Genomic DNA, 25,681 nt, shown 5'->3' with positions numbered 1-25,681 from the left:
GTTGTATGGTATGGCTTGTAGTATTCATAACTCACTTGAACCCTAATAAAATTCACACTGAACTAGTCCTCATACTTTGTCCTTCTTTCTTCCTCAGTCGCAGGACAGGCTGCTACAGTGTCCAGAGCCGGCTCAAAAATGCCTCAGGAAAGCCCCCATACCACCGCTGTAACTCCCAGGACTCGCTGGATGAGCTGTTCATGGATGAATACTGGACGGAGGTGGAGAACATCACCCTTAGCGGCGAGGGAAAGGGGGATGCAGAGCCACAGGAGGAGGTGCAGCTGAAGGTGCCTGATGGTATGGAGCTCTACACTATAGCAGGAGTATTCATTGAAGTAGAGATGAGATGGGGTTGTTATAGTGGAAGGACTATATGCCCTGCTGCTTCAAAGTAACATTTTAGACCAACCTGCTGAAACAAGACCGAATGAGAGTGATGAGCGGAGAAATAATAATAAATACATATTTTTTCATTATGCCCAGCTTACGAGGCCACTTGATGCAATTGCCTCTTCTGCCTAACGGTAAGTCCGCCAGTGAGTATGTACTATGTACATTAGAAATATAATGAATTCATTCTATTTCTATGGTACAGTATATGACTTGTGATTTACCTAGATCACTGTCTGAAAGGATTCCTTTAGTAGAGCACATACAGTACATACTGGTCTGTTGTAATGACATATTGATAACTGTTAGCTGCCTGTAATGATAACTGCCTGTTACACTATGAAACCACACACTATTGCAGAGACTTTCATATTACCAGCCGCAATTGGTATGGTGAAAACAATGTGTGGGGAGACAGATGCACACAAACTCACATCAATACCTTTGTCAGATAACATTGTTAAACAAATAATTGATGCTATTTCTAGCAATCAAGAGGAAAGTCTGACTGAATGACTCAAAATCCCCAGTTTATGATCTCCAAATGGACGTTAGCTGTGAGGGCCGAGATGCCCATGCATTTACCTTTGTTCGCAATAAATGTTGGGGGATTTTTTTGCTTTGAGAGAGGAACTGTCATTCACAATGGATGTAATGAAAATGAAATATCTCCTTGCCTATGTAGCAGACATACAGTATTTGGGAACGAACTGAACGCAAGCATGCAGGGGAAATACAAAAACATTCTACAGATGATCAGTGGATTCAGAGGAAAGAATTCTTATTGGAGAGAGTTTTTTCGAAAGCGAACCATGCCCCCTTCCTCAGCTGTGCATGTTTCTAACAGAAAACAGCATCAGTAAGTGTCCCACACGAGTGAACACTGCTCACCTCCAACCCTTGGAAGACCGCTTTGGGATTACTTCCCAATCCGTTTGAATGGCTCAGTTGACATGCCGTTAAGTGAAGTCGAACAGCTGATCGAGCTGTCATGTGACTCCATGCTGCAGACAACACATTCACATGTCACTAAGGAAGAATTTTGGTTCCTGTCTCAAAGGGAATATCCTGCTGTCTCCCGTTTAGCATTAAAACTCATGGTACCCTCAGCGTATATGTCACGGGTGTCGTAGGGTAGAGACCAAGACGCAGCGGGAAAATGTACACTCATCTTCTTTTTTATTTAGGTGAAGAAGGAAAACACATAAACGTATTCAAAACAAAACGAACTTGACAGTCTTGTCAGGCAAACAGCTAAACAAGAACAATCTCCCACAAAATCCCATGAAAAACAAACTCCTAATTATAGGACCCTCAATCAGAGGCAACAATAACCAGCTGCCTCCAATTGAAGGTCCAACCCCAATTAACTAAACATAGAACTACAAAAGACTAGATAGTATATTTCTATGTTCTAACATAGAACAATGACTAACAAACCCCGGACTAATAAATCAAATAACCCTCTACCTAAATACATACACAAAACACACCCTGAACCACATAAAACAAACACCCCCTGCCACGTCCTGACCAAACTACAATAACAAATAACCCTTATACTGGCCAGGACGTGACAGTACCCCCACCCCAAAGATGCAGACCCCGGAAGCACCAAATAACCAAAATAAACCCACAAAACAAAATAAATCCCAAAACTGAAGGGAGGGTGGCTGCCGTCACCAACGGCTCCTGTGCTACACCCCCCCCCCCTCCTCCCCAAACCTCCTACAGTGGAGGTGGCTCAGGCCTTAAAACCCTACCTGACCAAACCACCACCACTGCATACCTTTGCCAGAGGCCAGTCACTGAAGACCCTGGACTGTCCTCTTGGAGCTCCGGACTGTAGGCCGACTCTGGGAGCTCCGGACTGTAGGCCGACTCTGGGAGCTCCGGACTGTAGGCCGACTCTGGGAGCTCCGGACTGTAGGCCGACTCTGGGAGCTCCGGACTGTAGGCCGACTCTGGGAGCTCCGGACTGTAGGCCGACTCTGGGAGCTCCGGACTGTAGGCCGACTCTGGGAGCTCCGGACTGTAGGCCGACTCTGGGAGCTCCGGACTGTAGGCCGACTCTGGGAGCTCCGGACTGTAGGCCGTCTCACTCGGTTCCGGACTGTAGGCCGTCTCACTCGGTTCCGGACTGTAGGCCGTCTCACTCGGTTCCCGACTGTAGGCCGTCTCACTCGGTTCCCGACTTGTAGGCCGTCTCACTCGGTTCCCGACTTGTAGGCCGTCTCACTCGGTTCCCGACTTGTAGGCCGTCTCACTCGGTTCCCGACTGTAGGCCGTCTCACTCGGTTCCCGACTGTAGGCCGTCTCACTCGGTTCCGGACTGCACACTGTCACCGGACACTCTGGACGGGGCACTGTCGCCGGACACTCTGGACGGGGCACTGTCTCCGGACACTCTGGACGGGGCACTGTCTCCGGACACTCTGGACGGGGCAGTGTCGCCGGACACTCTGGACGGGGCACTGTCGTCGGAAGCTCGGGACTGGGCTGACGGACTGGAAGCCTAATGCGTGGGACTGGTAGTGGAGGTACCAGACTGGGGGCACGCACCTCAAGGCTAGTGCGAGGAGCAGGAACAGGCCGAGTTGGACTGGGCTGACGCACTGAAAGCCTGGTGCGTGGTGCTGGTACCAGATGTGCCAGACTGAAGACATGCACCTCAGGGCTAGTGCGAGGAGCAGGAACAGGACGAGTTGGACTGGGCTGAACCACTGGAAGGCTGGTGCGTGGTGCTGGTTTAGGAGACGCCAGACTATGGATATGCACCTCAGGGTCAGCACGAGAAGCAGGAACTGGATATACCGGGCCATGGGTAAGTACTGGAGGTCTGGAGTGCACCTCTTGCACAACCCGTCCTGGCTGGATGGAAATAGCAGCCCTGCACAAGCGGACTTCTGGTACAGGGCGAACTGGGCTGTGCAGAGGCCTGATGGTTGCCGTGCGTAGAGCAGGCGCAGGGTAGCCTGGGCCTAGGAGGCGCACTGGTGGCCAGATGCGCTGTGCAGGCATCCTCCTTCCAGGCTGGATGCCTACTCTAGCACGGCACTTGCGAGGGGCTGGGATCGTTCGCACCGGACTGTGCGTGCGCATGGGTGAGATTGTGCGCACTTCCGCGTACTCCGGCGCTCTCCCCTCCAGTTGCTTCCCATAATAAGCACGGGGAGTTGGCTTGCGGCTCAATCCTGGCCCCGCCAAACTACCCGTGTGCCCCCCCAAAAAAGTTATTGGGGGTGCCTCTCGTGCTTCCCCATCGGCGCGTATAAAGCCTCATACCAGCGCCGCTCCGCCTTGGCTGCCTCTATCTCCTCCGGTGGGTGACGATATTCCCCAGCCTGGTGCCATGGTCCAGCCCAGTCCAGAATTTCCTCCCATGTCCATGATTCCCGACAGTCCTTCTGTTGCTGCTTCCTCCACTACTTGGTCCATGGTTGGTGGGAGATTCTGTCACGGGTGTCGTAGGGTAGAGACCAAGACGCGAGCGGAAAAATGTACACTCATCTTCTTTTTTATTTAGGTGAAGAAGGAAAACACATAAACGTATACAAAACAAAACGAACTTGACAGTCTTGTCAGGCAAACAGCTAAACAAGAACAATCTCCCACAAAATTCCATGAAAAACAAACTCCTAATTATAGGACCCTCAATCAGAGGCAACAATAACCAGCTGCCTCCAATTGAAGGTCCAACCCCAATTAACCTCTCTAGGGTCGGCGGGACGAAATCGTCCCACCTACGTAACAGCCAGCGGAATCCTGTGGCGCGTTATTCAAATACCTTAGAAATGCTATTACTTCAATTTCTCAAACATATGACTATTTTACACCATTTTAAAGACAAGACTCTCGTTAATCTAACCACACTGTCCGATTTCAAAAAGGCTTTACAACGAAAGCAAAATATTAGATTATGTCAGCAGATTACCCAGCCAGAAATAATCAGACACCCATTTTTCAAGCTAGCATATAATGTCACATAAACCCAAACCACAGCTAAATGCAGCACTAACCTTTGATGATCTTCATCAGATGACACACCTAGGACATTATGTTATACAATACATGCATGTTTTGTTCAATCAAGTTCACATTTATATCAACAACCAGCTTTTTACATTAGCATGTGACGTTCAGAACTAGCATACTTCCGGTGAATTTACTAAACATTTACTAAATTACTCACGATAAACGTTCACAAAAAGCATAACAATTATTTTAAGAATTATAGATACAGAACTCATCTATGCACTCGATGTCCGATTTTAAAATAGCTTTTCGGTGAAAGCACATTTTGCAATATTCTAAGTAGATAGCCCGGCATCACAGGGCTAGCTATTTAGACACCCAGCAAGTTTAGCACTCACCAAACTCCGATTTACTATAAGAAAAATGTTATTACCTTTGGTGTTCTTCGTCAGAATGCACTCCCAGGACTTCTACTTCAATAACAAATGTTGGTTTGGTCCCAAATAATCCATAGTTATATCCAAATCGCGGCGTTTTGTTCGTGCGTTCAAGACACTATCCGAAAGGGTAAATAAGGGTTACGCGCACGACGCATTTCGTGACAAAAAAATTCTAAATATTCCATTACCGTACTTCGAAGCATGTCAACCGCTGTTTAAAATCAATTTTTATGCCATTTTTCTCGTAAAAAAGCGATAATATTCCGACCGGGAATCTGTGTTTAGGTTCAAAGACGCTAGAAAATAAAAACATGGGGTCGACTCGTGCACGCGCCTCAGGCCATTGTCCTCTGATAGAGCACTTGCCAAAAGCGCTAATGTATTTCAGCCTGGGGCTGGAATTACATCATTCAGCTTTTTCCCGCCTTCTGAGAGCCTATGGGAGCCGTAGGAAGTGTCACGTTACAGCAAAGATCCTCAGTCTTCTATAAACAGAGTCAAGAAGCTCAAGGAATGGTCAGACAGGCCACTTCCTGTAAGGAATTTTCTCAGGTTTTTGCCTGCCATATGAGTTCTGTTATACTCACAGACACCATTCAAACAGTTTCAGAAACTTTAGGGTGTTTTCTATCCAAAGCCAATAGTTATATGCATATTCTAGTTACTGGGCAGGAGTAGTAACCAGATTAAATCGGGTACGTTTTTTTATCCGGCCGTGCAAATACTGCCCCCTATCCCCAACAGGTTAACTAAACATAGAACATAGAAATATACTAACATAGAACAATGACTAACAAACCACGGACTAATAAATCAAATAACCCTCTACCTAAACACATACACAAAACACCCCCTGCCACGTCCTGACCAAACTACAATAACAAAAAAAACCTATACTGGTCAGGACGTGACAGTATATCTGTGTGAAGCTGGTTTCAGTGCTCTCGTCTGCGTTAAAATGTCGATCCAGGTTGAATGTGACCGCGTTGATGACGTGAGTACTGTCGACCGCGCCCCCAGACTTTGAGAAGCTCCGACAAAACAGTCAAACTATTTCATTAGTGGTGGTGAGATAAGACATATTCCGTCAGAGTAATTTGCAATTGACGGTCATAGCCCCACATTAAAAGTATGTGATGGTGAGTTGAAGACAATCAGAAATACTGTTAGAATGTTTTTTCAATTGACTGTCATAGCCCCCCGCCAAAATTAACATTGGCTGTTAATTACATATGGTTCACATGGGTTGCCAGATTTCTTTTGATCAAAATGGGGTCGTGGGACAAAAAAAGTTTGGGAACCCCTGGAGTAAAGGGTTAGGAGTGAGACATCCTTCCCTGTTTCATGTCCTTGTTTGTTTCTATTCCCACTCCTCGGTACAGAGAAAATGCATAATATAATAGTTATTACACAGAAATAATATATGAATTAGTTTGTTTCTTTATTATTCAGTCTTTAGACCTAGACTTTACCATTAACATACTACAGCTCTTTTGGTGTATCATCAAGTAATAAGACTCAACCTAACTGAACTTGTGCATCCGTCTGTCTGTCTGTAGAGGGGGAACAGGAGAAGGCATGGCTGACTGAGGCAGGGCTGGCCACTCTGTTTGACGAGTCAGCGTCGGACCCCGAGGACATGATGGGGCTGTTGTTCACACTGACGCGCACACAGGCTGCCGCCGTAGAGAAACGTTTTGAAACCATCAGGAAGAGGAACAAGCACCACCACATACCTGACGTCAGAGACATCTTCAAACTCCCAGGCACACTGGAGTCAAAGGTCAGCCTACCACAGGTCCTGTTAACACGCACAAACCTGGTTTTAGAACTCAGTCATGCCTGAGATGCTTCACTGCAGAAAGAACCCATTGACTTGTTTACCACAGTCAGTTAACATCATTACTAATCACATGGAGATTGTCTGTTAATGGACACCAGAATGTGAGGTAATGGGTAACTGGATATCTTATCCTAATGAGAGTCTTGTCTTTAGTCTGTTCACAATTGGTAATAGAAACATATCGACTTTCTACAATATCAGCAGTTACATAAACTTGTTTGATTCATTAATTGTGCAAAATAAGCTATATTGAATTCTGATGAGAGCCTGTTTTTATTCTGTATTATGTTGCAGGAGGATGAAGCAAAGTCAACAGAGAGAAGTGAAAACGGAAAAAGGAATATTACGACAGATGGTATGTACCACAAGTTCTAGTAGGCGCAAGTGTCAATTTCATCATGTAAAAACTGGCACACTGGCAATATTTGAGGTGTGTCCTTAAAAACAAGCGCAAAAGTGAACATTTCATGCAGCACTAAAGGGAAGTTTTAAGACCCCCAAAAAGCAGGTCCTAACGGTAATGCAGTTGATAATGGCATTGATTTTGAGAGAGGCAGCGCAGCCTGTCCAGCCGTGACGCTCAGTGCCCATTGAAAGAGAGTTGTGCCTTTTGTGCTGGTGAATCTCTTATTTTCGAAACATAAAAAACTATTGTTTTCCCCCCATTTCGTTTGAGGCAATAAGGCCCTTCATCTACTTCCCAAGAGTCAGATGAACTCGTGGATACCATTTAGAGGTAGTTTCGCTAGCCAATGCTAACTAGCATTTGCACAATGATTGGAAGTCTATGGGTATCTGCTAGCATGCTAGTAGATACTCATAGACGTCCAGTCATCCACAAGTTCACCTGACTCTGGGGAAGTAGATAAAGGGACTCATTGCCAAAATCCCAAAGTATCCCTTTAATCAAGGCTGGTTTCACATAGGTGCATATTTTTATTATGTTGTATTGTCACATACACCAGATAGGTGCCGTGAAATGTGTTGTTTTACGGGGTCAGTCATAGTTGTTCGGAGCAAATGAAGGTTAAATGCCTTGCTCAAGGACACATAGACAGATTTTTATCCTTGTCGGCTCCGGGTATTCGAACCAGAGACCTTTCAGTTACTGACACAACGGTCTAACTAGGCTACCTGCCACTCCATTAGCCAAGTTTGGAGTAAAGGGGTCTTGAATGGTCTACTGAGAGTGCCTTGAAATATTTTGGAGGTTTTTGCCCTCATGCTTTTTCATGATTCACAATACACATACCTGCATACTTCATTTTGCTTGTTCAAGTAGGCTATCCATCCCCATTTTCAAAGAGCACCTCTCATCCGATTACCAAAGACATGATCCTCCAAACTATTCAGTCCTATAATGCCATATCAACGGCAGATTATTTAGAGAATGTGCCTCGCACATAGGCAACGATACAATTGACAGGAGTGTAGTATTTTGTAAAGTCATGCAAATGTTATGCGTAAAGACATTTAGGCCTACGTGTGCACACAGTGCCATGGAACAAGAGATGCGATTTATGATATCATGCTTCTGACCCCATCCTATTTAGAAATGTTGTTTTAAAAAACAGATGGCTTGTTTTTCATTTGATTAAAAACCAGTTATAGCCTCCCCTCAATGAAGGCTGTTTTTTTGTCCTGCCAAATGCATTCACCAAATAGCAGCATATCAATAAAGGGTTGAAATAAGACTGCTTTGAAATAAAATATGAATCACCAAAGCTTTATTAAAAGATCAAGTTTGGAAGCAGCAAAACAGTGAGCGGACCTCCCCTTTTTATCATTATTTTAGCCTGCACTCGTTATTCATTTGGATGTTCGTAAAAGCCTCCATAGTCTACCTTAATATTATATGCCCACTGGGAGCAATTATGGTGCCTGTAACGGTATTTTGACATAGTCTATATTAAAACAAGTTGTTGTTTCATTGTTTGGGGTTTTAGGCTGGGTTTCTGTACAGCACTTTGAGATATCAGCTGATGTAAGAAGGGTTATATAAATAAATACATTTGATTTGATTGAAATTGTATTATAATTATTCGCTCTCTTTTTTTAAGTCTTATAAATAGTGAATTCATTCTAGCTTATTGACAACGTTTGTAATGTCCATGGCTCAGATTCGTGTGTGTGTGTGTGTGTGTGTGTGTGTACAGGTCAGGTGGTGGGGCAGGGGAATGGGGCTGGCCCTTCTGAGCAGAGTGTGTCTGAACCTGAGACTGACATCAACCTAGAGCTGTCCTTCTCTGATCAGGCCCTCAGCTATAAGGAGGGCTCAAAGGCCAGCAGTGAGGCTCTGACGGACACAGACGATAAGCTACCTGTGAGTAAACATTAACACCACCACACAGATTGACTGAGCCTCTCAGCTGGAGTAAAGTTTACATGTCAAAACAGGAAGTGTCACTCGTCAAAAATATAAACACAACATGTAAAGTGTTGATCCCATGTTTCATGAGCTGAAATAAAAAATCCCAGAAATGTTCCGTATGCACAAAAAGCTTATTTCTCTCATATTTTGTGCACACATTTGTTTACATCCCTGTTAGTGAGCATTTCTCCTTTGCCAGGACAATCCATCCACCTGACAGGTGTGGCATATCAATAAGCTGATTAAACAGCATGATCATTACACCGGTGCACCTTGTAATGGGGACAATAAAAGGCCACTCTAAAATGTGCAGTTTTGTCACACAACACAATGCCAAAGATGTCTCAAGTTGAGGGAACGTGCAATTGGCGTGCTGACTGCAGGAATGTCCACCAGAGCTGTTGCCAGATAATTTAATGTTAATTTCTCTACCATAAGCCGCCTCCAACGTCGTTTTAGAGAATTTGACAGTACGTCCATCCGCCCTCACAACCACAGACCATGTGTGTGGCGTCATGTGGGCGAGTGGTTTGTTGATCTCAATGTTGTGACAAAGTGCCCCATGGTGGTGGCAGGGTTATAGTATGGGCAGGCATAAGCTACGGACAACAAACACAATTGCATTTTATCGAGTGGCAATTTGAATGCACAAAAATACCGTGGCGAGATCCTGAGGCCCATTATGAGGTCCATTTTTTTAAAGGTATCTGTGACCAATAGATGCGTATCTGTATTCCTAGTCATGTGAAATCCATTGATTAGGGCCTAATTTATTTATTTCAATTGACTGATTTCCTCATATGAACTGTAACTCAGTAAAATCTTTGAAATTGTTGCATGTTGCATTTATATTTTTGTTCAGTATAATTAACATAATAAACAATTCCCATTGAAATCCGTCTGTTTAAACTAGAGATATACATTTTTTTGTATGGGCTGTGTCTCAATCCACCCCATTCGCCTACAGTGCCATCAGAAAGTATTCATACTCCTTGACTTATTTCACATTTTGTTGTATACAGCCTGAATTCAAAATTGATTAAATATATTTTTTCTCAACTATCTACACACAGTACCCCATAATCACAAAGTGAAAACAAGTTTATATAAAAAAAATGTTTTTATTGAAAATGAAATACAAAAAGATCTAATTTACCCCGTAGTCAATAATTGATTACACTCGAAGAGCTTTATTCTTTTCAAAATTCTTAAAGCTCTGTCAAATGGTTGTTGATCATTGCTAGACAACCACTTTCAGGTCTTGCCATAGATTTTCAAGTAGATTTAAGTAAAAACTGTAACTCAGCCACTCAGAAACATTCACTGTCTTCTTAGTAAACAACTAGTGTAGATTTGGCCTTGTGTTTTAGGTTATTGTCCTGCTGAAAGGTCAATTCATCTCCCAGTGTCTGGTGGAAAGCAGACTGAACCAGGTTTTCCTCTAGGATTTTGCCAGTACTTACTCCATTCTGTTTTTTTAAATACTGAAACTCCCCAATCCTTAATGATTACAAGCATACACATAACATGATGCAGCCACCACTATGCTTGAAGATATGAAGATATTTATGTGTTTTATTGGATTTTCCCCAAACATAACACTTTGTATTGATACACCATCCAAAGTGTAATTAATAACTTCACCATGCTCAAAGGGATATTCAGTGTCTATTTCTTTTATCTGCCAATAGGTGCCCTTCTTTGTGTCGCATTGCAAAACCTCCCTGGTCTTTGTGGTTGAATCTGTGTTTGAAATTCACTGCTCGAGGGACCTTACAGAAAATTTTATATGTGGGGTACAGAGATGAGGTAGTCATTCAAAAATCATGTTAAGCACTATTATTACACACAGAATGAGTCCATGCAACTTATTATGTGACTTGTTAAGCGAATATTTACTCCTGAACTTATTTAAGGTTGCCATAACAAAAAGGATACATGCTTATTGAATCAAGATATTTGTTTGGATTTTTAATTAATTTGTAATTCATGTAATTTATACATTTTTAATCAATTTGTAAACATTTCTGAACAAAACATAATTTCACTTTAACATTATAGGGTATTGTGTGTAGGCCAGTGACAAAGAAATCTATTTTAAATTCAGGATGTAGCACAACAAAATGTGGAAAAATACTTCCTGAAGGCACAGCCTTACGCATCCGCGGTAGAAAGTGACAGAGCTACAGCGGTGTTTGTCAGACCAGGAGACATCCTGAAAATCGGTCCTCTCACGAAAACGAATGTAGCGTCCCAACTAATATGACCACTGTATGGAAAGATGAGACTCTCATGAACACGATGGTGTTCTCCGTTTAGCCCATGACTCCCATGAGCCCCATGGGACTCATCTGAAGTCTGTACCGCCGATGTGCCAACTTTTGTCTGTAGCATCCGAACCGTTTGGGCTAGAAACGAATGAACTCTCAGCAACACGATGGTGTTCTCCGTTTGTTCTACTACCCTCACAGGCGTCACGGGAATCGTCTGAATGTAACCCGGTATTGGTTTAAAAAATGATTGGAAGTATGGAACTACTTTTTTGCCCAAAGTTTGTCAACAAGAACAACAACAAAAAATCCTGAGCTTTCTTATATCTTGTTTCTTATATCCCCCCTCCGCTTGTGTACTAGTGTAAGTTTTATATGACATTGAATGCTGCCGTTTGCACAGATGATCAATCAGAACCTTTGAGTACTTTTTGTCTAATACATTTCACAGTCCAAACTATTCTAGCCTACTTGTGCATTTTAGTCTCTGGCTCTAGGGACACCTGGTGGTGACATTAAAGTATAACCACAGATACTCAAATTATGTTCGGTTTGCTAACTTGCCTATGTTAACCTCTGCTTCTCTCTTCTCTGTGTGACAGAACTTCAAGCTAAGCAGAGACAAGACTGGGCTGACCAAGATGGGGGACCTGTCCCCTCAGGATATGAAGAAGGTGCACCGCCTGGTACTGATAGAGATGACCGCTCTGTTTGACACGGCAGGCATCGACCTCAAGGCCCACAAAGCAGTCAAACTCAAGGTCAAAGGTGAGCCAGTATGCTACGAATGTTAGCATGGAAGTACTATATAACAGTATATCTAAGTGCCCTAATAACTATCCCATTTTGAGCTATAGTTCGAATCAGAGTTTGATTATTTGTTACATTGTATTTTTTTTCATTTGGTCCGGTTGGTTTCACATTGCCAAATGTCAAACAAACTAAAATGCCTAAACAAAACCATGTGTTCATGCAGGTAATTTGTTTATTGGAGAAAAATGCTCACGTTAAATCCATCTACGATTATCAAGAAGCATAACTTGTGTGTCCCAAACTTCATAGGCCTAGTACTTTCACTTTGGTTTTCCAACAACATGTGGGAGGAAACAGCACAATAGCCATAAATGCGCTGCTACTCACATAATGTTTCAGGTATATGAAGTTATTTAGTCCAATGCTCACATTCAAGCAACCAATAATACCTGTGGTTCTTTCCCTGTATTTGGTCTGGACTGTGTTCTCACCTGTAGCGAAACGCACCACGATACGAATGGACCCCCCTTTTTGAGCCAACCATGGTGTATTGTTTAGTGCGCTCCCGAGTGTGGATAGAGTGTTCACACCTGTCCAAACAAACCGAACTAAGGGGGGAAACACACCAGGGTTTGGAAAAAAACGCTCCAAACCAATTTGGTGTGAAAGCCCCCTTAGTCTCAGGAAGCTCTGATGAAATGATGTTTGTTGTGTCTGTGTTCTAGAGTCTGGCCTGTTTGGAGTTCCCCTGGCCACCCTATTGGAGCAGGACCAGAGGAGACAGCCAGGGACCAAGGTGCCAATCATACTGCAGAGGGTGAGCAGCACAACCTCTCAGTAACACAGTTAGGGATCCTGGTTCACTTTAATCTGATCCCGGTTCACATTAATCATACAGTATGTCTAAATGTGTGCCCTGCAGTATAACTCTCTGCAGTTTGCTGTAGTGGTGATGGTATTCTCATATGTGCTGTTGATTTGGTGTTTAAAGCTTATAAGAGTGTTCTATTGTTTCCAGCTCATCTTTCACATAGAGGAGGAGGGTCTGGACACAGAGGGGCTTCTACGGATACCCGGATCAGCCACAAGAGTCAAGGTCATTGTTCATCATTGTTGATAGATGTACTCATGGTTTATGCCTATACGGTGTCTGGGAAAGGATTTGCATGCTGTAAAATCAGCATAATGTAGCTATAGAGAAATGAACATTTGGCTAACGGAAGGGCTAGTGTGGTGACAGACTGTGTGGAATTTATGATGAGTGTTGTACTGTAGGCCTATGTGATGAAGCCTATAATGTATGTGTGCATATTAACATATGTGTCCTGCTGGCAGGCGGTGCATGTGGAGCTGGAGGGGAAGTTCTATGAGGGCCTGTTCTCATGGGAGAGTCTGAAGCAGCACGATGCAGCCAGCCTGCTCAAGCTCTTCATCAGGGAGCTGCCCCACCCACTGCTCACTGTGGAGTACCTCAGTGCTTTCATGGCAGTGCTCAGTCAGTCCCATTATATACTGCACTACATTATGCACCAGACTTTCCTTATGCTACACACTTTCTCACAATGGTGCACTATATGTATACTCCACAGGAGGCTGCTGAGGGAAGAACGGCTCATGATAATAGCCGGACCGGCACAAATAGAATGGTATCAAACACCTGCATGTTGGATGTATTTAATACCATTCCACTAATTCCGCTCCAGCAATTACCACGAGCCCGTTCTCCCCAATTAAGGTGCCACCAACCTCCTGTGGTATACTCGTTCACAAATGTAGCTTGATTCGCTTTGAGTTTTATCATATGTTGAGTTATGGGTTAGTAAACCAACCCGTTGTGGTTGTGATTTGCTGGCTTGCCTTACAGAACTGCCCACTAAGAAGCAACAGCTGCAGGCTCTCAACTTAGTGGTTCTGCTACTTCCAGAGTCCAGCCGTGATGTACTGAAGGTAGATAGAACTACTTTCTCTGTGCTAGTACTCCAGCCAATACAGTGTAGACTCATGGTGTCTGTTGGACACATTGTAATGTACCTTATGATGGTTTCAGGCGCTGATGGAGTTCCTTCAGAGGGTCATAGATCGCAAAGAGCAGAACAAGATGACCTTGAACAACGTTGCCGTGGTGATGGCTCCAAACATCTTCATGTTTAAAGGCTTCCGCAACAAGATCAGTATGCAGCAGGAATTATCCATGGCCACAGAGACCGCCAACATTGTTCGACTGCTCATCCGATACCAAAACCTGCTCTGGACGGTACACTCTAATCTTCTACCTTTTTCACATAGATACATTATAGGCCTACTGTAGTTGAAAATGCACTTTGGTACCATATTTGTAATGTTATTATACATTTTTCACTTCAGATTCCTAAATTCATAATGAACCAAGTCAGGAAACAAAACACGGAGAACCAGAAGAAAATTAGCAAAGACCGTGCCATGAGGAAACTCTTAAAGAAGATTGCTTATGACCGAGAGAAACCCGAAAAACAGGAGAAACCCCCCTCAGAGGTGAGAGCAGCAGAAAACAAAGGAGGACGTCTGTCTAGCACCTGTGTATGGTAAATGAAAAGCAGTTATGGCTGAGGGAACACCCATGCTCCTGAGTGAATCAAGAGGATAATATGTGAATGACTCAACTCAAATGCCTTCTGCACTTCCTGGTTCAACTGAGTTAAAAGGGAATGGCTCCCCTGTGACGCCTAGTGGACATATATAGAATTGCAATGTTTTTGTTTGAAAAATTACTTAATAATGAAGAAACTGCATAATGGTTAATATGGATTTATGATGAAATTGAATAATTGAAAATAGAATTTGAATACCTTCAAAGGATATTGATATTGAAGTGCAATTTTCAAGAAACGCTTGATATGTTGTATAATAATATAGCTGGTGTACAGTTTGTATTGGTGTAGTATGAAGTACAGTAGCTACACTATAGTGTGTACACTATTATGATGGTTAGCGGAGACATGTCTGTTGTCTATCCTTAGGTGGACAGTAGCTCTCAGGGCTTCATCAGGGTCCAGGCCCCTCAGTTCTCTAAGGTCTCCATGGCTGTCCAGTTGACTGAAGAGCTGCAGGCATCTGACGTCCTCAGCCACTTCCTCAGCCAGAAGAGGTGAGACCAACACCCCTCCCTCTCCCCTGACCCCGTCCTCCCTGGGGAACTACTGTCACGCCCGTCATACACCAAAGGATTGCATTCTGAGTGCAGCAAAATTACAGTACAGAGACATTTACACCCTGTGTGTGGTATAACTGAGCAGCCAATGGAGACTGTTATTTCTGCTCCAAATCAGTTCAGTGGCACTGCATGGCTCAGATTTCCCACATCTGTTACATAAAACTAAAATGTCATAGCTCTGACATTGTATTGGAATGTCACTCTATATTTGTAACATGGGTTTTTATTTATCCCTCACCATGTCGTCTGTGTGTTCTAGCTCTGTGTCTGTGAAGAGAGAAGCCCTGTGCCTTTATGAAATAGGAGGCAATATCAGTAAGTATTCCATAGTGGTGTGCAAAGTCATTCAACACACAAACCATCTCAAACACACTGAGTGTACAGACTGACCAGGTGAACCCAGGTGAAAGCTATGATCCCTTGTTGATGTCACTTGTTAAATCCACTTCAATCAGTGTAGATTAAGGGGAGGAGACAAGTTAAAGAAGGATTTTTAAGCTTGTAGACAATTGTTTATTTTTACTATTTTCTACATTGTAGAATAATAGTTAAGACATCAAAACTATGGAATAATGTAGTAACCAAAAAAGTGTTAAACAAATCAAAATGTAGTTGATATTTTAGATTATTCAAAGTAGCCACCCTTTGCCTTGATGACAGCTTTGCACAGTCTTGGCATTCTCTCAACCAGCTTCACCTGGAATGCTTTTCCAACAGTCTTGAAGGAGTTCCCACATATGCTGAGCACTTGTTGGCTGCTTTTCCTTCACTCTGCGGTCCAACTCATCCCAAACCCTCTCAATTGGGTTGAGCTTGGGTGTTTGTGGAGGCCAGGTCATCTGATGCAGCACTCCACCATTCTCCTTCTTTGTCAAATAGCCCTTACACAGCCTGGAGGTGTGTTGGGTCATTGTCCTGTTGAAAAACAAATGATAGTCCCACCAAGCTCAAACCAGATGGGATGGCGTATCACTGCAAAAAGCTGTTGTAGCCATGCTGTTTAAGTGTGCCTTGAATTATAAATAAATCACAGACAGTGTCACCAGCAAAGCACCCACACACCATCACACCTCCTCCTCCATGCTTCACGGTGGGAACCACACATGCGGAGATCATCCGTTCACCCGCTCTACTTCTCACACAGACATGGCGGTTGGAACAAGATTTCCACCGGTCTAATGTCCATCGCTTGTGTTTCTTGACCCAAGCAAGTCTCTTCTTCGTTTTGGTGTCATTTAGTAGTGGTTTCTTTGCAGCAATTCGACCATGAAGGCCTGATTCACGCAGCCTCCTCTGAACAATTGATGTTGAGATGCGTCTGTTACTTGAACTCTGTGAAGCATTTATTTGGGCTGTAATTTCTGAGGCTGGTAAGTAATGAACTTATCCTCTGCAGCAGAGGTAACTCTGGGTATTCCTTTCCTGTGGCGGTCCTCATGAGAGCCAGTTTCATCATCCCGCTTCATGGTTTTTGCAACTGTACTTGAAGAAACTTTCAAAGTTCTTGAAATTTTCCGGATTGACTGTCCTTGATGCCTTAAAGTTTCTCTTTGCTCATTTCAGCTGTTCTTGCCAGAATATGGACTTGGTTTTACCAAATAGGGTTATCTTCTGTATACCACCCCTACCTTGTCACAACACAACTGATTGGCTCAAACGCATTAAGGAAAGAAATTCCACATATTAACTTTTAACAAGGCACACCTGTTAATTGAAATGCATTCCAGTTGACTACCTCATGAAGTTGGTTGAGAGAATGCCAAGAGCGTGCAAAGCTGTCATCAGGGCAAAGGGTGGCTACTTTGAAGAATATCAAATGTAAAATATATTTTGACTTGTTTAACACATGATTCCATATGTGTTATTTCATTGTTTTGATGTCTTTGCTATTATTCTGCAATGCAGAAAATAACAAAATAAAGAAAAATCCTGGAATGAGTAGGTGTGTCCAAACTATTGACTGGTACTTAAAAAATTAAGATATGTCAACATCCTACAGTAGACTGTATTCAGACCATATTCAAAGCGTCACCTTCCCAATATGTCAGAGAGTACCTGATTTAGTTCTTTGCTGTGTGTTGTTCCTGAACAGAGGAGCGCTGTCTGGATGAGGATACCTATATGAAAGACCTGTTGGAGCTGAACCCCAGTGCAAAGTGGGTCATCAAGTGGGTCATCCAGAGATAGGATGCTCACACCCTGCCAGCCATGTCTTAAAGGTCCAATGCAGCCATTTATTATCTCAATATCAAATAATTTCTGGGTAACAAATAAAGTACCTTACTGTGATTGTTTTCCATTAAAATGGTAAAAAAGAAACAAAAATGTGCTTATTTGCAAAGGGCAATTTCTCAAGCATGAATTTTGATAGGACTGTCGGGTCTGAGTGAGTGGCCTGATTGCATGAGCCTAATGGGAGGGATATGTAACCTGATAACTAGCTGTGATTGGCAGAGAGGTTTGAAACTTATACCGCCTGGTGATGTCGCTAGGCAGGCCTCACTCCATCCCACTGAAACAGGCTGAAATTTCAGGCGGTCTTTTCAAACGGCTCTTACACAAAAAGGGCATTATCATAATTTTTTGAATTTCACAGAATTATTCCAACCTCATAGTGTGGAAATATACATTCACGGTCCAGTTTATTAGGTACACCCATCTAGTACCTGGTCGGACCCCCCTTTGCTTCCAGAACAGCCTGAATTATTTGTGGCGCGGTTTCTACAAGGTGTGGCGTTCAAATGTTGCTCAATTGGTATCATGGGTTCTAATGTGTGCCAGGAAAACATTCCCCACACCATTACACCACCGCCACTAGCCTGTACCGTTGACACCAGGCAGGATGGGTCCATGGACTTGTGCTGCTAACGCCAAATCCTGACTCTGCCATCAGCATGATGCAACCGGAACTGGGATTCGTCAGAGCAGGCAATGTTTTTCCACTCCTCAATTGTCCACTGGAGCCGCTTTATATTTTTAGCTGATAGGCGTGGAACCCGATGTGGTCGTCTGCTGCAATAGCCCATCCTTGACAAGGATCGACGAGTTGTGAGTTTCGAGATGCCGTACTGCACACCACTGTTGTACTGCACTGTTATTTGCCTGTTTGTGGCCCGCCTGCTTGCGCGATTCTTGCCATTCTCCTTCAACCTCTCATCAACGAGCTGTTTTCGCCCACAGGACTGCCGCTGACTGAATGTTTTTTTCGCATCATTCTTGGTAAACCCTAGACACTGTCGTGCGTGAAAAGCCCAGGAGGCCGGCCGTTTCTGAGATACTGGAATCGGCGCACCTGACACCGATGATCATACCATGCTCAAAGTCCCTTAGCTCACAAATTTTTCCCATCCTAACGTTCAATTGAACCGTAACTGAATGCCTCGGTGACTTTCTGCCTGCTTTATATAGCAAGCCACAGCCACGTGTCAAATTGTCTATTGGTGCGATGCATCTTTGTGAACGGGCTATTGTACCTAATAAACTGGCCGGTGAGTGTATATACAACACAGGAAATCACGTTTTTGAGTGCACTGAGCCTTTAAAGGATAACGGATGGGGGTAACGTTAAGGCTGACCACTGGACCCAGCGGGACCGGTATTACAGAAGTGTTAAAGTTGTTGTCCTACTGTAGTTTAGAATACAGTTTAAGTAGATGAGGGCTCTTTCTCTGAAATGGATGCCCTGTGGTGTGTTAGGTCCACATGTGTACAGGGTACTTACTGTTTGGGATAAAGCACTCCCCTAATTGACATGTATGCTACTGGAAGTCCAACTGTCAAGAGCTTGAGGAGTTGAGGAGAGCCACTGAACAGTAATCTGTGGTGGTAATGATCAATACAGTAAATGCCCCAAACCAAGAAAACAACAGTTGAGGAAACAGTATATTGTAATGGATTGCTTCTTTACTGTGCAGCTTATTCTCCATTGTAAGATAATTAAAACGTAGCATACAGGCCTCTCCAAACTACCAGGGTCTATTCTATTTCAGTTTCAGTCAATTCCGGAAATACCCTGACAGTCCAATTCTCTTCAAAGCTTTTGAATTGGGAAAAATTGGAATTGGAATTTGGTTTACTTTCTTAATTGGCTAGAATTTAAATGGAATTGACCTCAACCCTGCTAGCTAAAATTGTGTTCATATGAATATGTGTTGGGTAGATGTGTTGGGTAGAACCGGTTCTCAAGCTGTGGTCCTAAGCTAGCATTCCAGGTCGCTTCCTAATAACATTAACATGTGTAGTTGTCAAAAGGTACTTTCGATGGAAGGATCAGTTTTGAATAATGCAATGTCTGTCCGATCATTTCAATTTAGAAAACATGAATAACATTATTTCAGATATGTACTGTATTTTATACACTTTATACACTCTACCTGCCCTTATGTTGTTCTTGATACTGTGAATATGACTTGAAAGATGTCCCATTTGATGTTGTTATACTGCTTCTGAAATGACCACTAAACTTTTTGTAAATAAATGTGTAATTGCTCCTATTTAGTGTGTAATGTTCTCATTTATACACAATAAAATACATTAAAAACAACAATAATAGAAAATCAAAGCGAACACATTTTTCCCAAAGGAGAATATTGTTTTCTGTTTTGCTTGTGCCTACATGAGTAGTCCATGTTTCCTTTGATGGGCCTGTACGGTGGCCTGGAGGGCTTGGCTGTAGTGGTGGAAGGGGACTTGGACAAACTGAGGTGGCTGGTGCTGGTTAGACTTTACTAGGCCACACACAGAGGTCACCATGGCCTGTAGCAGCCTCACATCTGCAGGGGACACACAGAGAGACACGACACCACATGGTCATATTTTGAAAGTCAAAAGAAAATGTGTGCACTTGTGGGTTAGAGTGAGCTTTGTGCAGCATGCTAACCTTTACTGTTGTTCCTTTTCCACGGTGTCATCCAGAATACTTGGTGATGTTCTTAAAAATAAGAGATTTCTGTTGGAGACCCAAAGAAGACAGAAATGTCAAGGGTATACTGTAAGCAAGGTTAGATTTAGTAGTCTACAATTTACAGGACAATTTGTGAATCATTTGAGATTATGTTGAACATGAAAACAAATGTGAACTCTGCCTGGGGGGGGTTCATGCGCAAACATCTGAGGGCACAAAGTACATTGGAGAATGTTGAATTCAAACACCTTTTTCTTGCAATCTAGAGACATTATTCAAAATTTGATGTAAAAAAGTTTATTTTTCTGCATATCTAAGCATACCTCTTGAGCTATCTGTATCCTCCTGACTGCCTCTGTCCTCCATGTACCTTTAAACAGAACCCCACCTAAACACTGCCACACAATGATGTCCACAACACAAATACAACAAGCAGTTTGAGATGTAAATGCTAATGCCGGGTGGAGATTATAAGAGTACATGGCTATTTAGGCCAGATCGTTCTTCCAGACGTTCAAAGATGACCAGCAGAGTCAACAGTTCAACACCTCAGGAGTAAAATCAATTGGCTTTTCATAGCTGAGCATTCAGAGGTCGAGAGAGGTAGAGAATGAGAGCGGTCAAGAGAGAGATCGAAAGAGAGTTGTTCTTACTTTGAGCTATGTTATCGTGTGCGCTCCAGCTCGAATCCACACACATTTAAGACATCATACCTTACCTGACTGGGTCATGGTGATGTCCATGCTGTCTGTACACCAGTGCTGAGCTGGAGTGGAGCTGCTGTAGAGCTCCAGGGTGGTTCTCCTCTCTCTCTGCCCCTTAATGATCTTCCAGAGCTGCTTGAGTAACAGAGGGCAGTACTTGTAGACCTTGTACGTGACTCCACTTGGTCCAGGAGCTGAGCTAGACCTTGCCCTCTTCACAACTTCCTGTACTTCTTTCAGGAGTAGCTCCCTGTTGTCAAACTCTGTGACTGGTGCTGGTGGGTGTATCAAGATGTTACACTGCCCCAACTCCTGCTCCTTGTCACTGTATGTGCTCTGGATGTGCTGGTCAATCTCCTCTTTGGAACAAGCCAGGTTCGCACTGAGCTTCTGTCCTAGTAGCTGCTTTGTGAAACCAAAGGGATTGGCTATAAAGGCAGTTCGCTTCCTGGCTCATTCTTTCTGCCATCTTCTATGCCATTCAGCCCTACGCATCTTTCTCAAGATGCTCCTCACTGGCCTCCTTGTGCTGTTTCTTTGTTTCTTGAGGACCTTCAGTTCCTGCCTGATCTTGTGGATTTTTGCAGCTCTCTAGTTCATGGTGTACATTGTTCTCGTAGGCTTCTGCTCCACTGCGCCAAACCTTTCTGCTGCTAGGCTGACTAAGATTGTTGTTATAGTTTGTAGCCTCCTGTCTGCATCTCCCTTTGTTGTTGCGTCCAGCACCTTGTCTGTATCCTTGATGAACTGTTACCACACTTGTCTTGCAGGTTTGCGGCCACTTGATGCAAACCTTCTCTGATGATCTTTCAGGAGGGACTTGTTGCAATGCATGGAGGCTCTGGGCTCTGTGGGGTAACTCCGGGCCTGGCTCCTCCTGCTTTTCACCAGGTTTGCTACCTGTGTGTTGTGTTGCTACTTTCCCCTCCAAATATTTAATCCAGAATTAATGAATCTTGGGCCTTGGGCATTCTTGCAGACCTTTCCACATACACATTCCATGCTCGTAGTCGGTTTTCCGTTTCCATGTGTCGTTAGCCTTTGGTCCGTCAGATTGGGGAGCTCACCCCCCCTGGGGTGTTTCTCAATACAGCTCATAAGGATGAAATGAATCAGAAAATATAGTTGTTATAGCGCTGAAGACAATTGTAGAGCTGAATTAAGCATTCATACATCATGGTATTATTACAAGAAAAAAATGCACTTCCCAATAAAATTACAAACATATCTGTTGCTTAGCATTTTATTTTCACAATTCTTCCCGTTTCAGTTCACTGTTTGCTGCATATATATTAGACATAGCCTACTGTAGAATAGACATCAAATAAAGTGTGTGTACCAGATTGACAGTAAGTGTTTCTTGCTTCAGAAGGTTAGGAAGAGCAGCAAACTAAGGCAGTTCCTTGTTGGAGGAAATGTTGCAAGACGAATCTATTGGATATGAAGCAGATGGCAATCCTCCAGATCCCGAGTGTAAGTTAAAGGCCACGGTTTGATATTGTGATAAAGACAATACAATTATTTGATTGCCTTCAAAGCATGTATTTCAAAATGCTGTTTGTTGTTACAGAGTACAAATTCCAACCACAACATACGTGTATTGTATGCTACATCACATGTAGTTTAGACAGACAGACACAGGAGGCTTAGGACATACAGGATAATAGAAGAGGATCTATAGTCCTTTAAATGGACCATGATTTTATACTATGTCTTCCTAAAGGTTCCACTCACTTGTATTGTATACTTCACACTCTAAAAAGCTATCTAAACCCTTGGTATAAAGTTGGTTGGCCCGCTGATCCAGAATGAGGAAGAAGTTACAGTCCTGTAAGTTGTGTTTCCATGTGTTTTGGTGCTGCTGCTGTACGTCTGGCAGTGACAGGCTTTGGTAGTCTGTGTTTAGGCTGCATTGGCTGGGCAGGTGAGGGGTTGAACCCCCTTCAACTCCAGGCCCTTGTTGAATTGAACCTCCAACACTTTGGATGCCTATGTTATCTTCAGGTTGCGCATGCAGCCTTTGAATGAAGTGCTGGTAGTCAGGCCAAACTGCTTGAGCCCCTCTGTAAAAGAGATAAAAGACAACGGTTGATTTATGACTGTAATTTTCTGCACCATTAAACAAATTCATGAATCTATTTCATAAGTCAGGAAGCGGATGACTGCTGGAGGTTATAACTTTGATTATCTACTGAGGTTTAGATAGGAAGTAAATCACAAACATCTTCAACGTTGTAGTGAAGCATGGTTTGGCACAACTTTAATGTCCCACACAGTGTCCAGGGTCATGTTCAGGAGTTAGTATGTAACCTGATTCCAGAGGCATGTCTGTTCTACATTATGTTCTACATGATGTTCTACATGATACAGTTCTAACTGAATGTTTAATCTTCCACAACGCTACCTCTACTGAACATGTCCCAGGTGCCTCTACTGAACATGTCCCAGGTGCCTCTACTGAACATGTCCCAGGTGCCTCTACTGAACATGTCCCAGGTGCCTCTACTGACCATGTCCCAGGTGCCTCTACTGACCATGTCCCAGGTGCCTCTACTGACCATGTCCCAGGTGCCTCTACTGAACATGTCCCAGGTGCCTCTACTGAACATGTCCCAGGTGCCTCTACTGAACATGTCCCAGGTGCCTCTACTGAACATGTCCCAGGTGCCTCTACTGAACATGTCCCAGGTGCCTCTACTGAACACGTCCCAGGGGTGATATGCTTGGTGAGTGCTGTCGTATCATGTACCTGTCCCAGATGTCAGCGGTGTTGGACCTGGTGTTGGGGCTCTCTGCTTCCTCCTTCCTGCCATCCACAATGATCTCCAGCCTATGGTGGAGCTTGTGGGCAGTGACTGAGTGCCACTGACCGTCACAGAGGCCTGCCTCTGCTTCAGGCTGGTACTCGGCTGTGAACCGGCCCACCCAGTTGTCCATGTGGAACAGCAGCTAGGAAAGGGAGAAGACATACTTTACTCAGAATACACCTGACTTGTCCAATAGGCAGTTTGTCACAAAACATGACTGTTATTTATGAACAACCATGATTTTCTTGAAACCCGTTATTGAATTTATACAGTACAATAGCTTTGCACACTCATGATTGTTGTTAGGCTTACAGAAGAGAGTGTATAGTCTGGTTAGAATGAAATGTATGTGGGACAACAAAGCTGGATTGTATAGCATTGCATTTTATTGTATTGTATTGTAGTGCATGTTTGTGTGTACCTTTCCGCCGTGCAGTACGATGCCCAGGCCCTCCATCTTGGTGTCCACCTGGCTGCTGACCGCCAGCGGAACCCCGTTGCTCCAGGGCATACGGAACTCCAGCTCCAGAGACACGTCCAGACCCACCCTGTAGGAACCCACTGGACCAGAGGAAGGGAGATACAGGGGACAGTCAGAACTGATACAACAAATCCCATGAGATTGAATATTAAGTTATCTATTTTTATTTCACTTTTATTTTGACAAGGAGTCATTATACTGTCATAAAACTTAGATCTGTGAAACTTTGGTGTACGAGGAGTTATTATATTTTGTGATTGATAGGATATATTGCATTGTGGGGTCAGGAGTTTTTCCTGACCAGGATCTTATAGTTATGTTACTATAGCCAGGTCAGGAAAACCCCAGCACCTTATAGTTATGTTACTATAGCCTGGTCAGGAAAACCCCAGGATCTTATAGTTATGTTACTACGGCCTGGAGTTCTTCCTATAGTTACGTTCTGACACTCAAAACTTAGAACTATACCTGCTTTAACATATTCAGTGCCATCGAAGTAGGTTCCCTTCTCAGTGCTGATGAAACAGCTGCCCGCTTGGTGGCTGGAGGTGGGCGTGTCCATGTCCAACACAATACCCAGCATCTTAAAGTTCCTGATGCAGCCATTGATACTATACAAGACCTAGAAGAACACAACACACCTTTAACTATGCTATAACATATGACTTTACACTGAGAAGTTTAATTTACAGTTGAATCTATCCCATAAATTGTAAATGATTACTTCCAACATCAACCCTTTCAACTGATCATATGTGAATACATACAATTACAGTAACACAGTGTATAAGGCTTTGTGTTTTACTTCCTACATATTAAATGTGAGGAAGCGCGTATGAACGTACTGGTCCGATCCTCTTGGTAGTGTAGTTGACAGGTAGGCCACCTATGTACAGCATGCCAACCACATCCAGGATGTCAGCCCTCTTGGGGCTGGTGGTGTGCTTGGAGTAGCAGTTGTCTATCACCAGTACACCTCTCAGTTTCTCTCTCCCCACCCGGATCTGAGACAGCAGAAAGGGAAAGATTCAGGGGTAAATAAGGACAATAACAATACATATCTTTAATACATGATGGAAATAAAGAGTTGTAGTTCCTGATTACTTTGTTTGCCTCCTGTTTTGGTCAATGAACTAGTCAAATAGAAAATGTGGTTTTGTAGTTGTGTCATTGTGACACAGTATTTAGCTGTATGCTCTCACTATCTAAACTCACTCAGACAGTGAAATAGAACTGATGGTAACTGCCAACAGACTGTACACCATGCTAAATTACTATTATGATTGTTTCCCCGGCTGGCTCGAGAGGTACATTAGGTGATCCCAGAACTTGTGCCAGTGTCCGTCGTTGATGATGCGTGGCACGCTGACGGAGGTGTTGCCGTGGCCCAGGTCGTAGCCGAGGTGGGCCATGCCCTTCTTCACCTGAATGGTGGCGAAGTCAGCGTGGTTGATCCTCGGCATGTAGAACACCAGGCCTGACTCTACTGTGGTCTGCAGCTCAAACTCTATGATTAGCCTGTTAGCAAACAGATTCACAACAGTCAGTCGG

The 25,681-nt window shown here is 43.6% G+C and overlaps 2 protein-coding genes across 3 annotated transcripts in view; one reads left to right on the top strand and one right to left on the bottom strand.

Moving 5' to 3' along the window:
* The window catches only part of LOC106571355 (rho GTPase-activating protein 18), a 67,328-nt gene extending 47,600 nt beyond the window's left edge, over positions 1 to 19,728 (top strand). The window contains exons 1-15 of one of the 2 annotated variants that reach the window (XM_014144343.2): positions 98 to 300; positions 487 to 527; positions 6,368 to 6,591; positions 6,946 to 7,006; positions 8,808 to 8,974; positions 11,895 to 12,060; positions 12,771 to 12,862; positions 13,064 to 13,141; positions 13,381 to 13,540; positions 13,910 to 13,992; positions 14,093 to 14,299; positions 14,410 to 14,556; positions 15,042 to 15,169; positions 15,495 to 15,550; positions 17,328 to 19,728. In XM_014144343.2, coding sequence (XP_013999818.1) covers positions 503 to 527; positions 6,368 to 6,591; positions 6,946 to 7,006; positions 8,808 to 8,974; positions 11,895 to 12,060; positions 12,771 to 12,862; positions 13,064 to 13,141; positions 13,381 to 13,540; positions 13,910 to 13,992; positions 14,093 to 14,299; positions 14,410 to 14,556; positions 15,042 to 15,169; positions 15,495 to 15,550; positions 17,328 to 17,422 — 1,689 coding nt within the window. In that variant the 5' untranslated portion in view covers positions 98 to 300; positions 487 to 502 and the 3' untranslated portion in view covers positions 17,423 to 19,728. Of the gene's footprint in view, positions 1 to 97; positions 301 to 486; positions 528 to 6,367; positions 6,592 to 6,945; positions 7,007 to 8,807; positions 8,975 to 11,894; positions 12,061 to 12,770; positions 12,863 to 13,063; positions 13,142 to 13,380; positions 13,541 to 13,909; positions 13,993 to 14,092; positions 14,300 to 14,409; positions 14,557 to 15,041; positions 15,170 to 15,494; positions 15,551 to 17,327 lie in introns of those variants that run through there. The other variant, XM_014144342.2, reaches the window with a different exon arrangement.
* A 2,343-nt stretch (positions 19,729 to 22,071) lies between these two features.
* Positions 22,072 to 25,653, bottom strand: LOC123723871 (laminin subunit alpha-2-like). The gene is made up of 6 exons (XM_045695665.1): positions 25,406 to 25,653; positions 24,976 to 25,134; positions 24,599 to 24,752; positions 24,071 to 24,210; positions 23,592 to 23,791; positions 22,072 to 22,905 (listed from the first exon to the last, which is right to left on the bottom strand). The coding sequence occupies exons 2-6, from the start codon at positions 25,027 to 25,029 to the stop codon at positions 22,560 to 22,562; spliced, it is 894 nt and encodes a 297-aa protein (XP_045551621.1). The 5' UTR covers positions 25,030 to 25,134; positions 25,406 to 25,653; the 3' UTR covers positions 22,072 to 22,559.
* Between the last annotated feature and the right edge of the window lie 28 nt (positions 25,654 to 25,681).

Source organism: Salmo salar, chromosome ssa15, assembly GCF_905237065.1.
Source record: "Salmo salar chromosome ssa15, Ssal_v3.1, whole genome shotgun sequence".
Taxonomy (NCBI): domain Eukaryota; kingdom Metazoa; phylum Chordata; class Actinopteri; order Salmoniformes; family Salmonidae; genus Salmo; species Salmo salar.
Note: the sequence above shows the minus strand (reverse complement) of the source record. Positions and strands in the feature narration are given on the sequence as shown.

Excerpts from the sequence above, each read along its gene's own strand:
- LOC123723871 (XM_045695665.1), bottom strand. The coding sequence starts at position 25,029 with ATGCTGTACATAGGTGGCCTACCTGTCAACTACACTACCAAGAGGATC. Across the intron at positions 24,753-24,975 it reads CTACCAAGAGGATCGGACCA|GTCTTGTATAGTATCAATGG; the intron begins GTACGTTCATAC and ends GTGTTCTTCTAG. Across the intron at positions 23,792-24,070 it reads TCGTACTGCACGGCGGAAAG|CTGCTGTTCCACATGGACAA; the intron begins GTACACACAAAC and ends TCCCTTTCCTAG.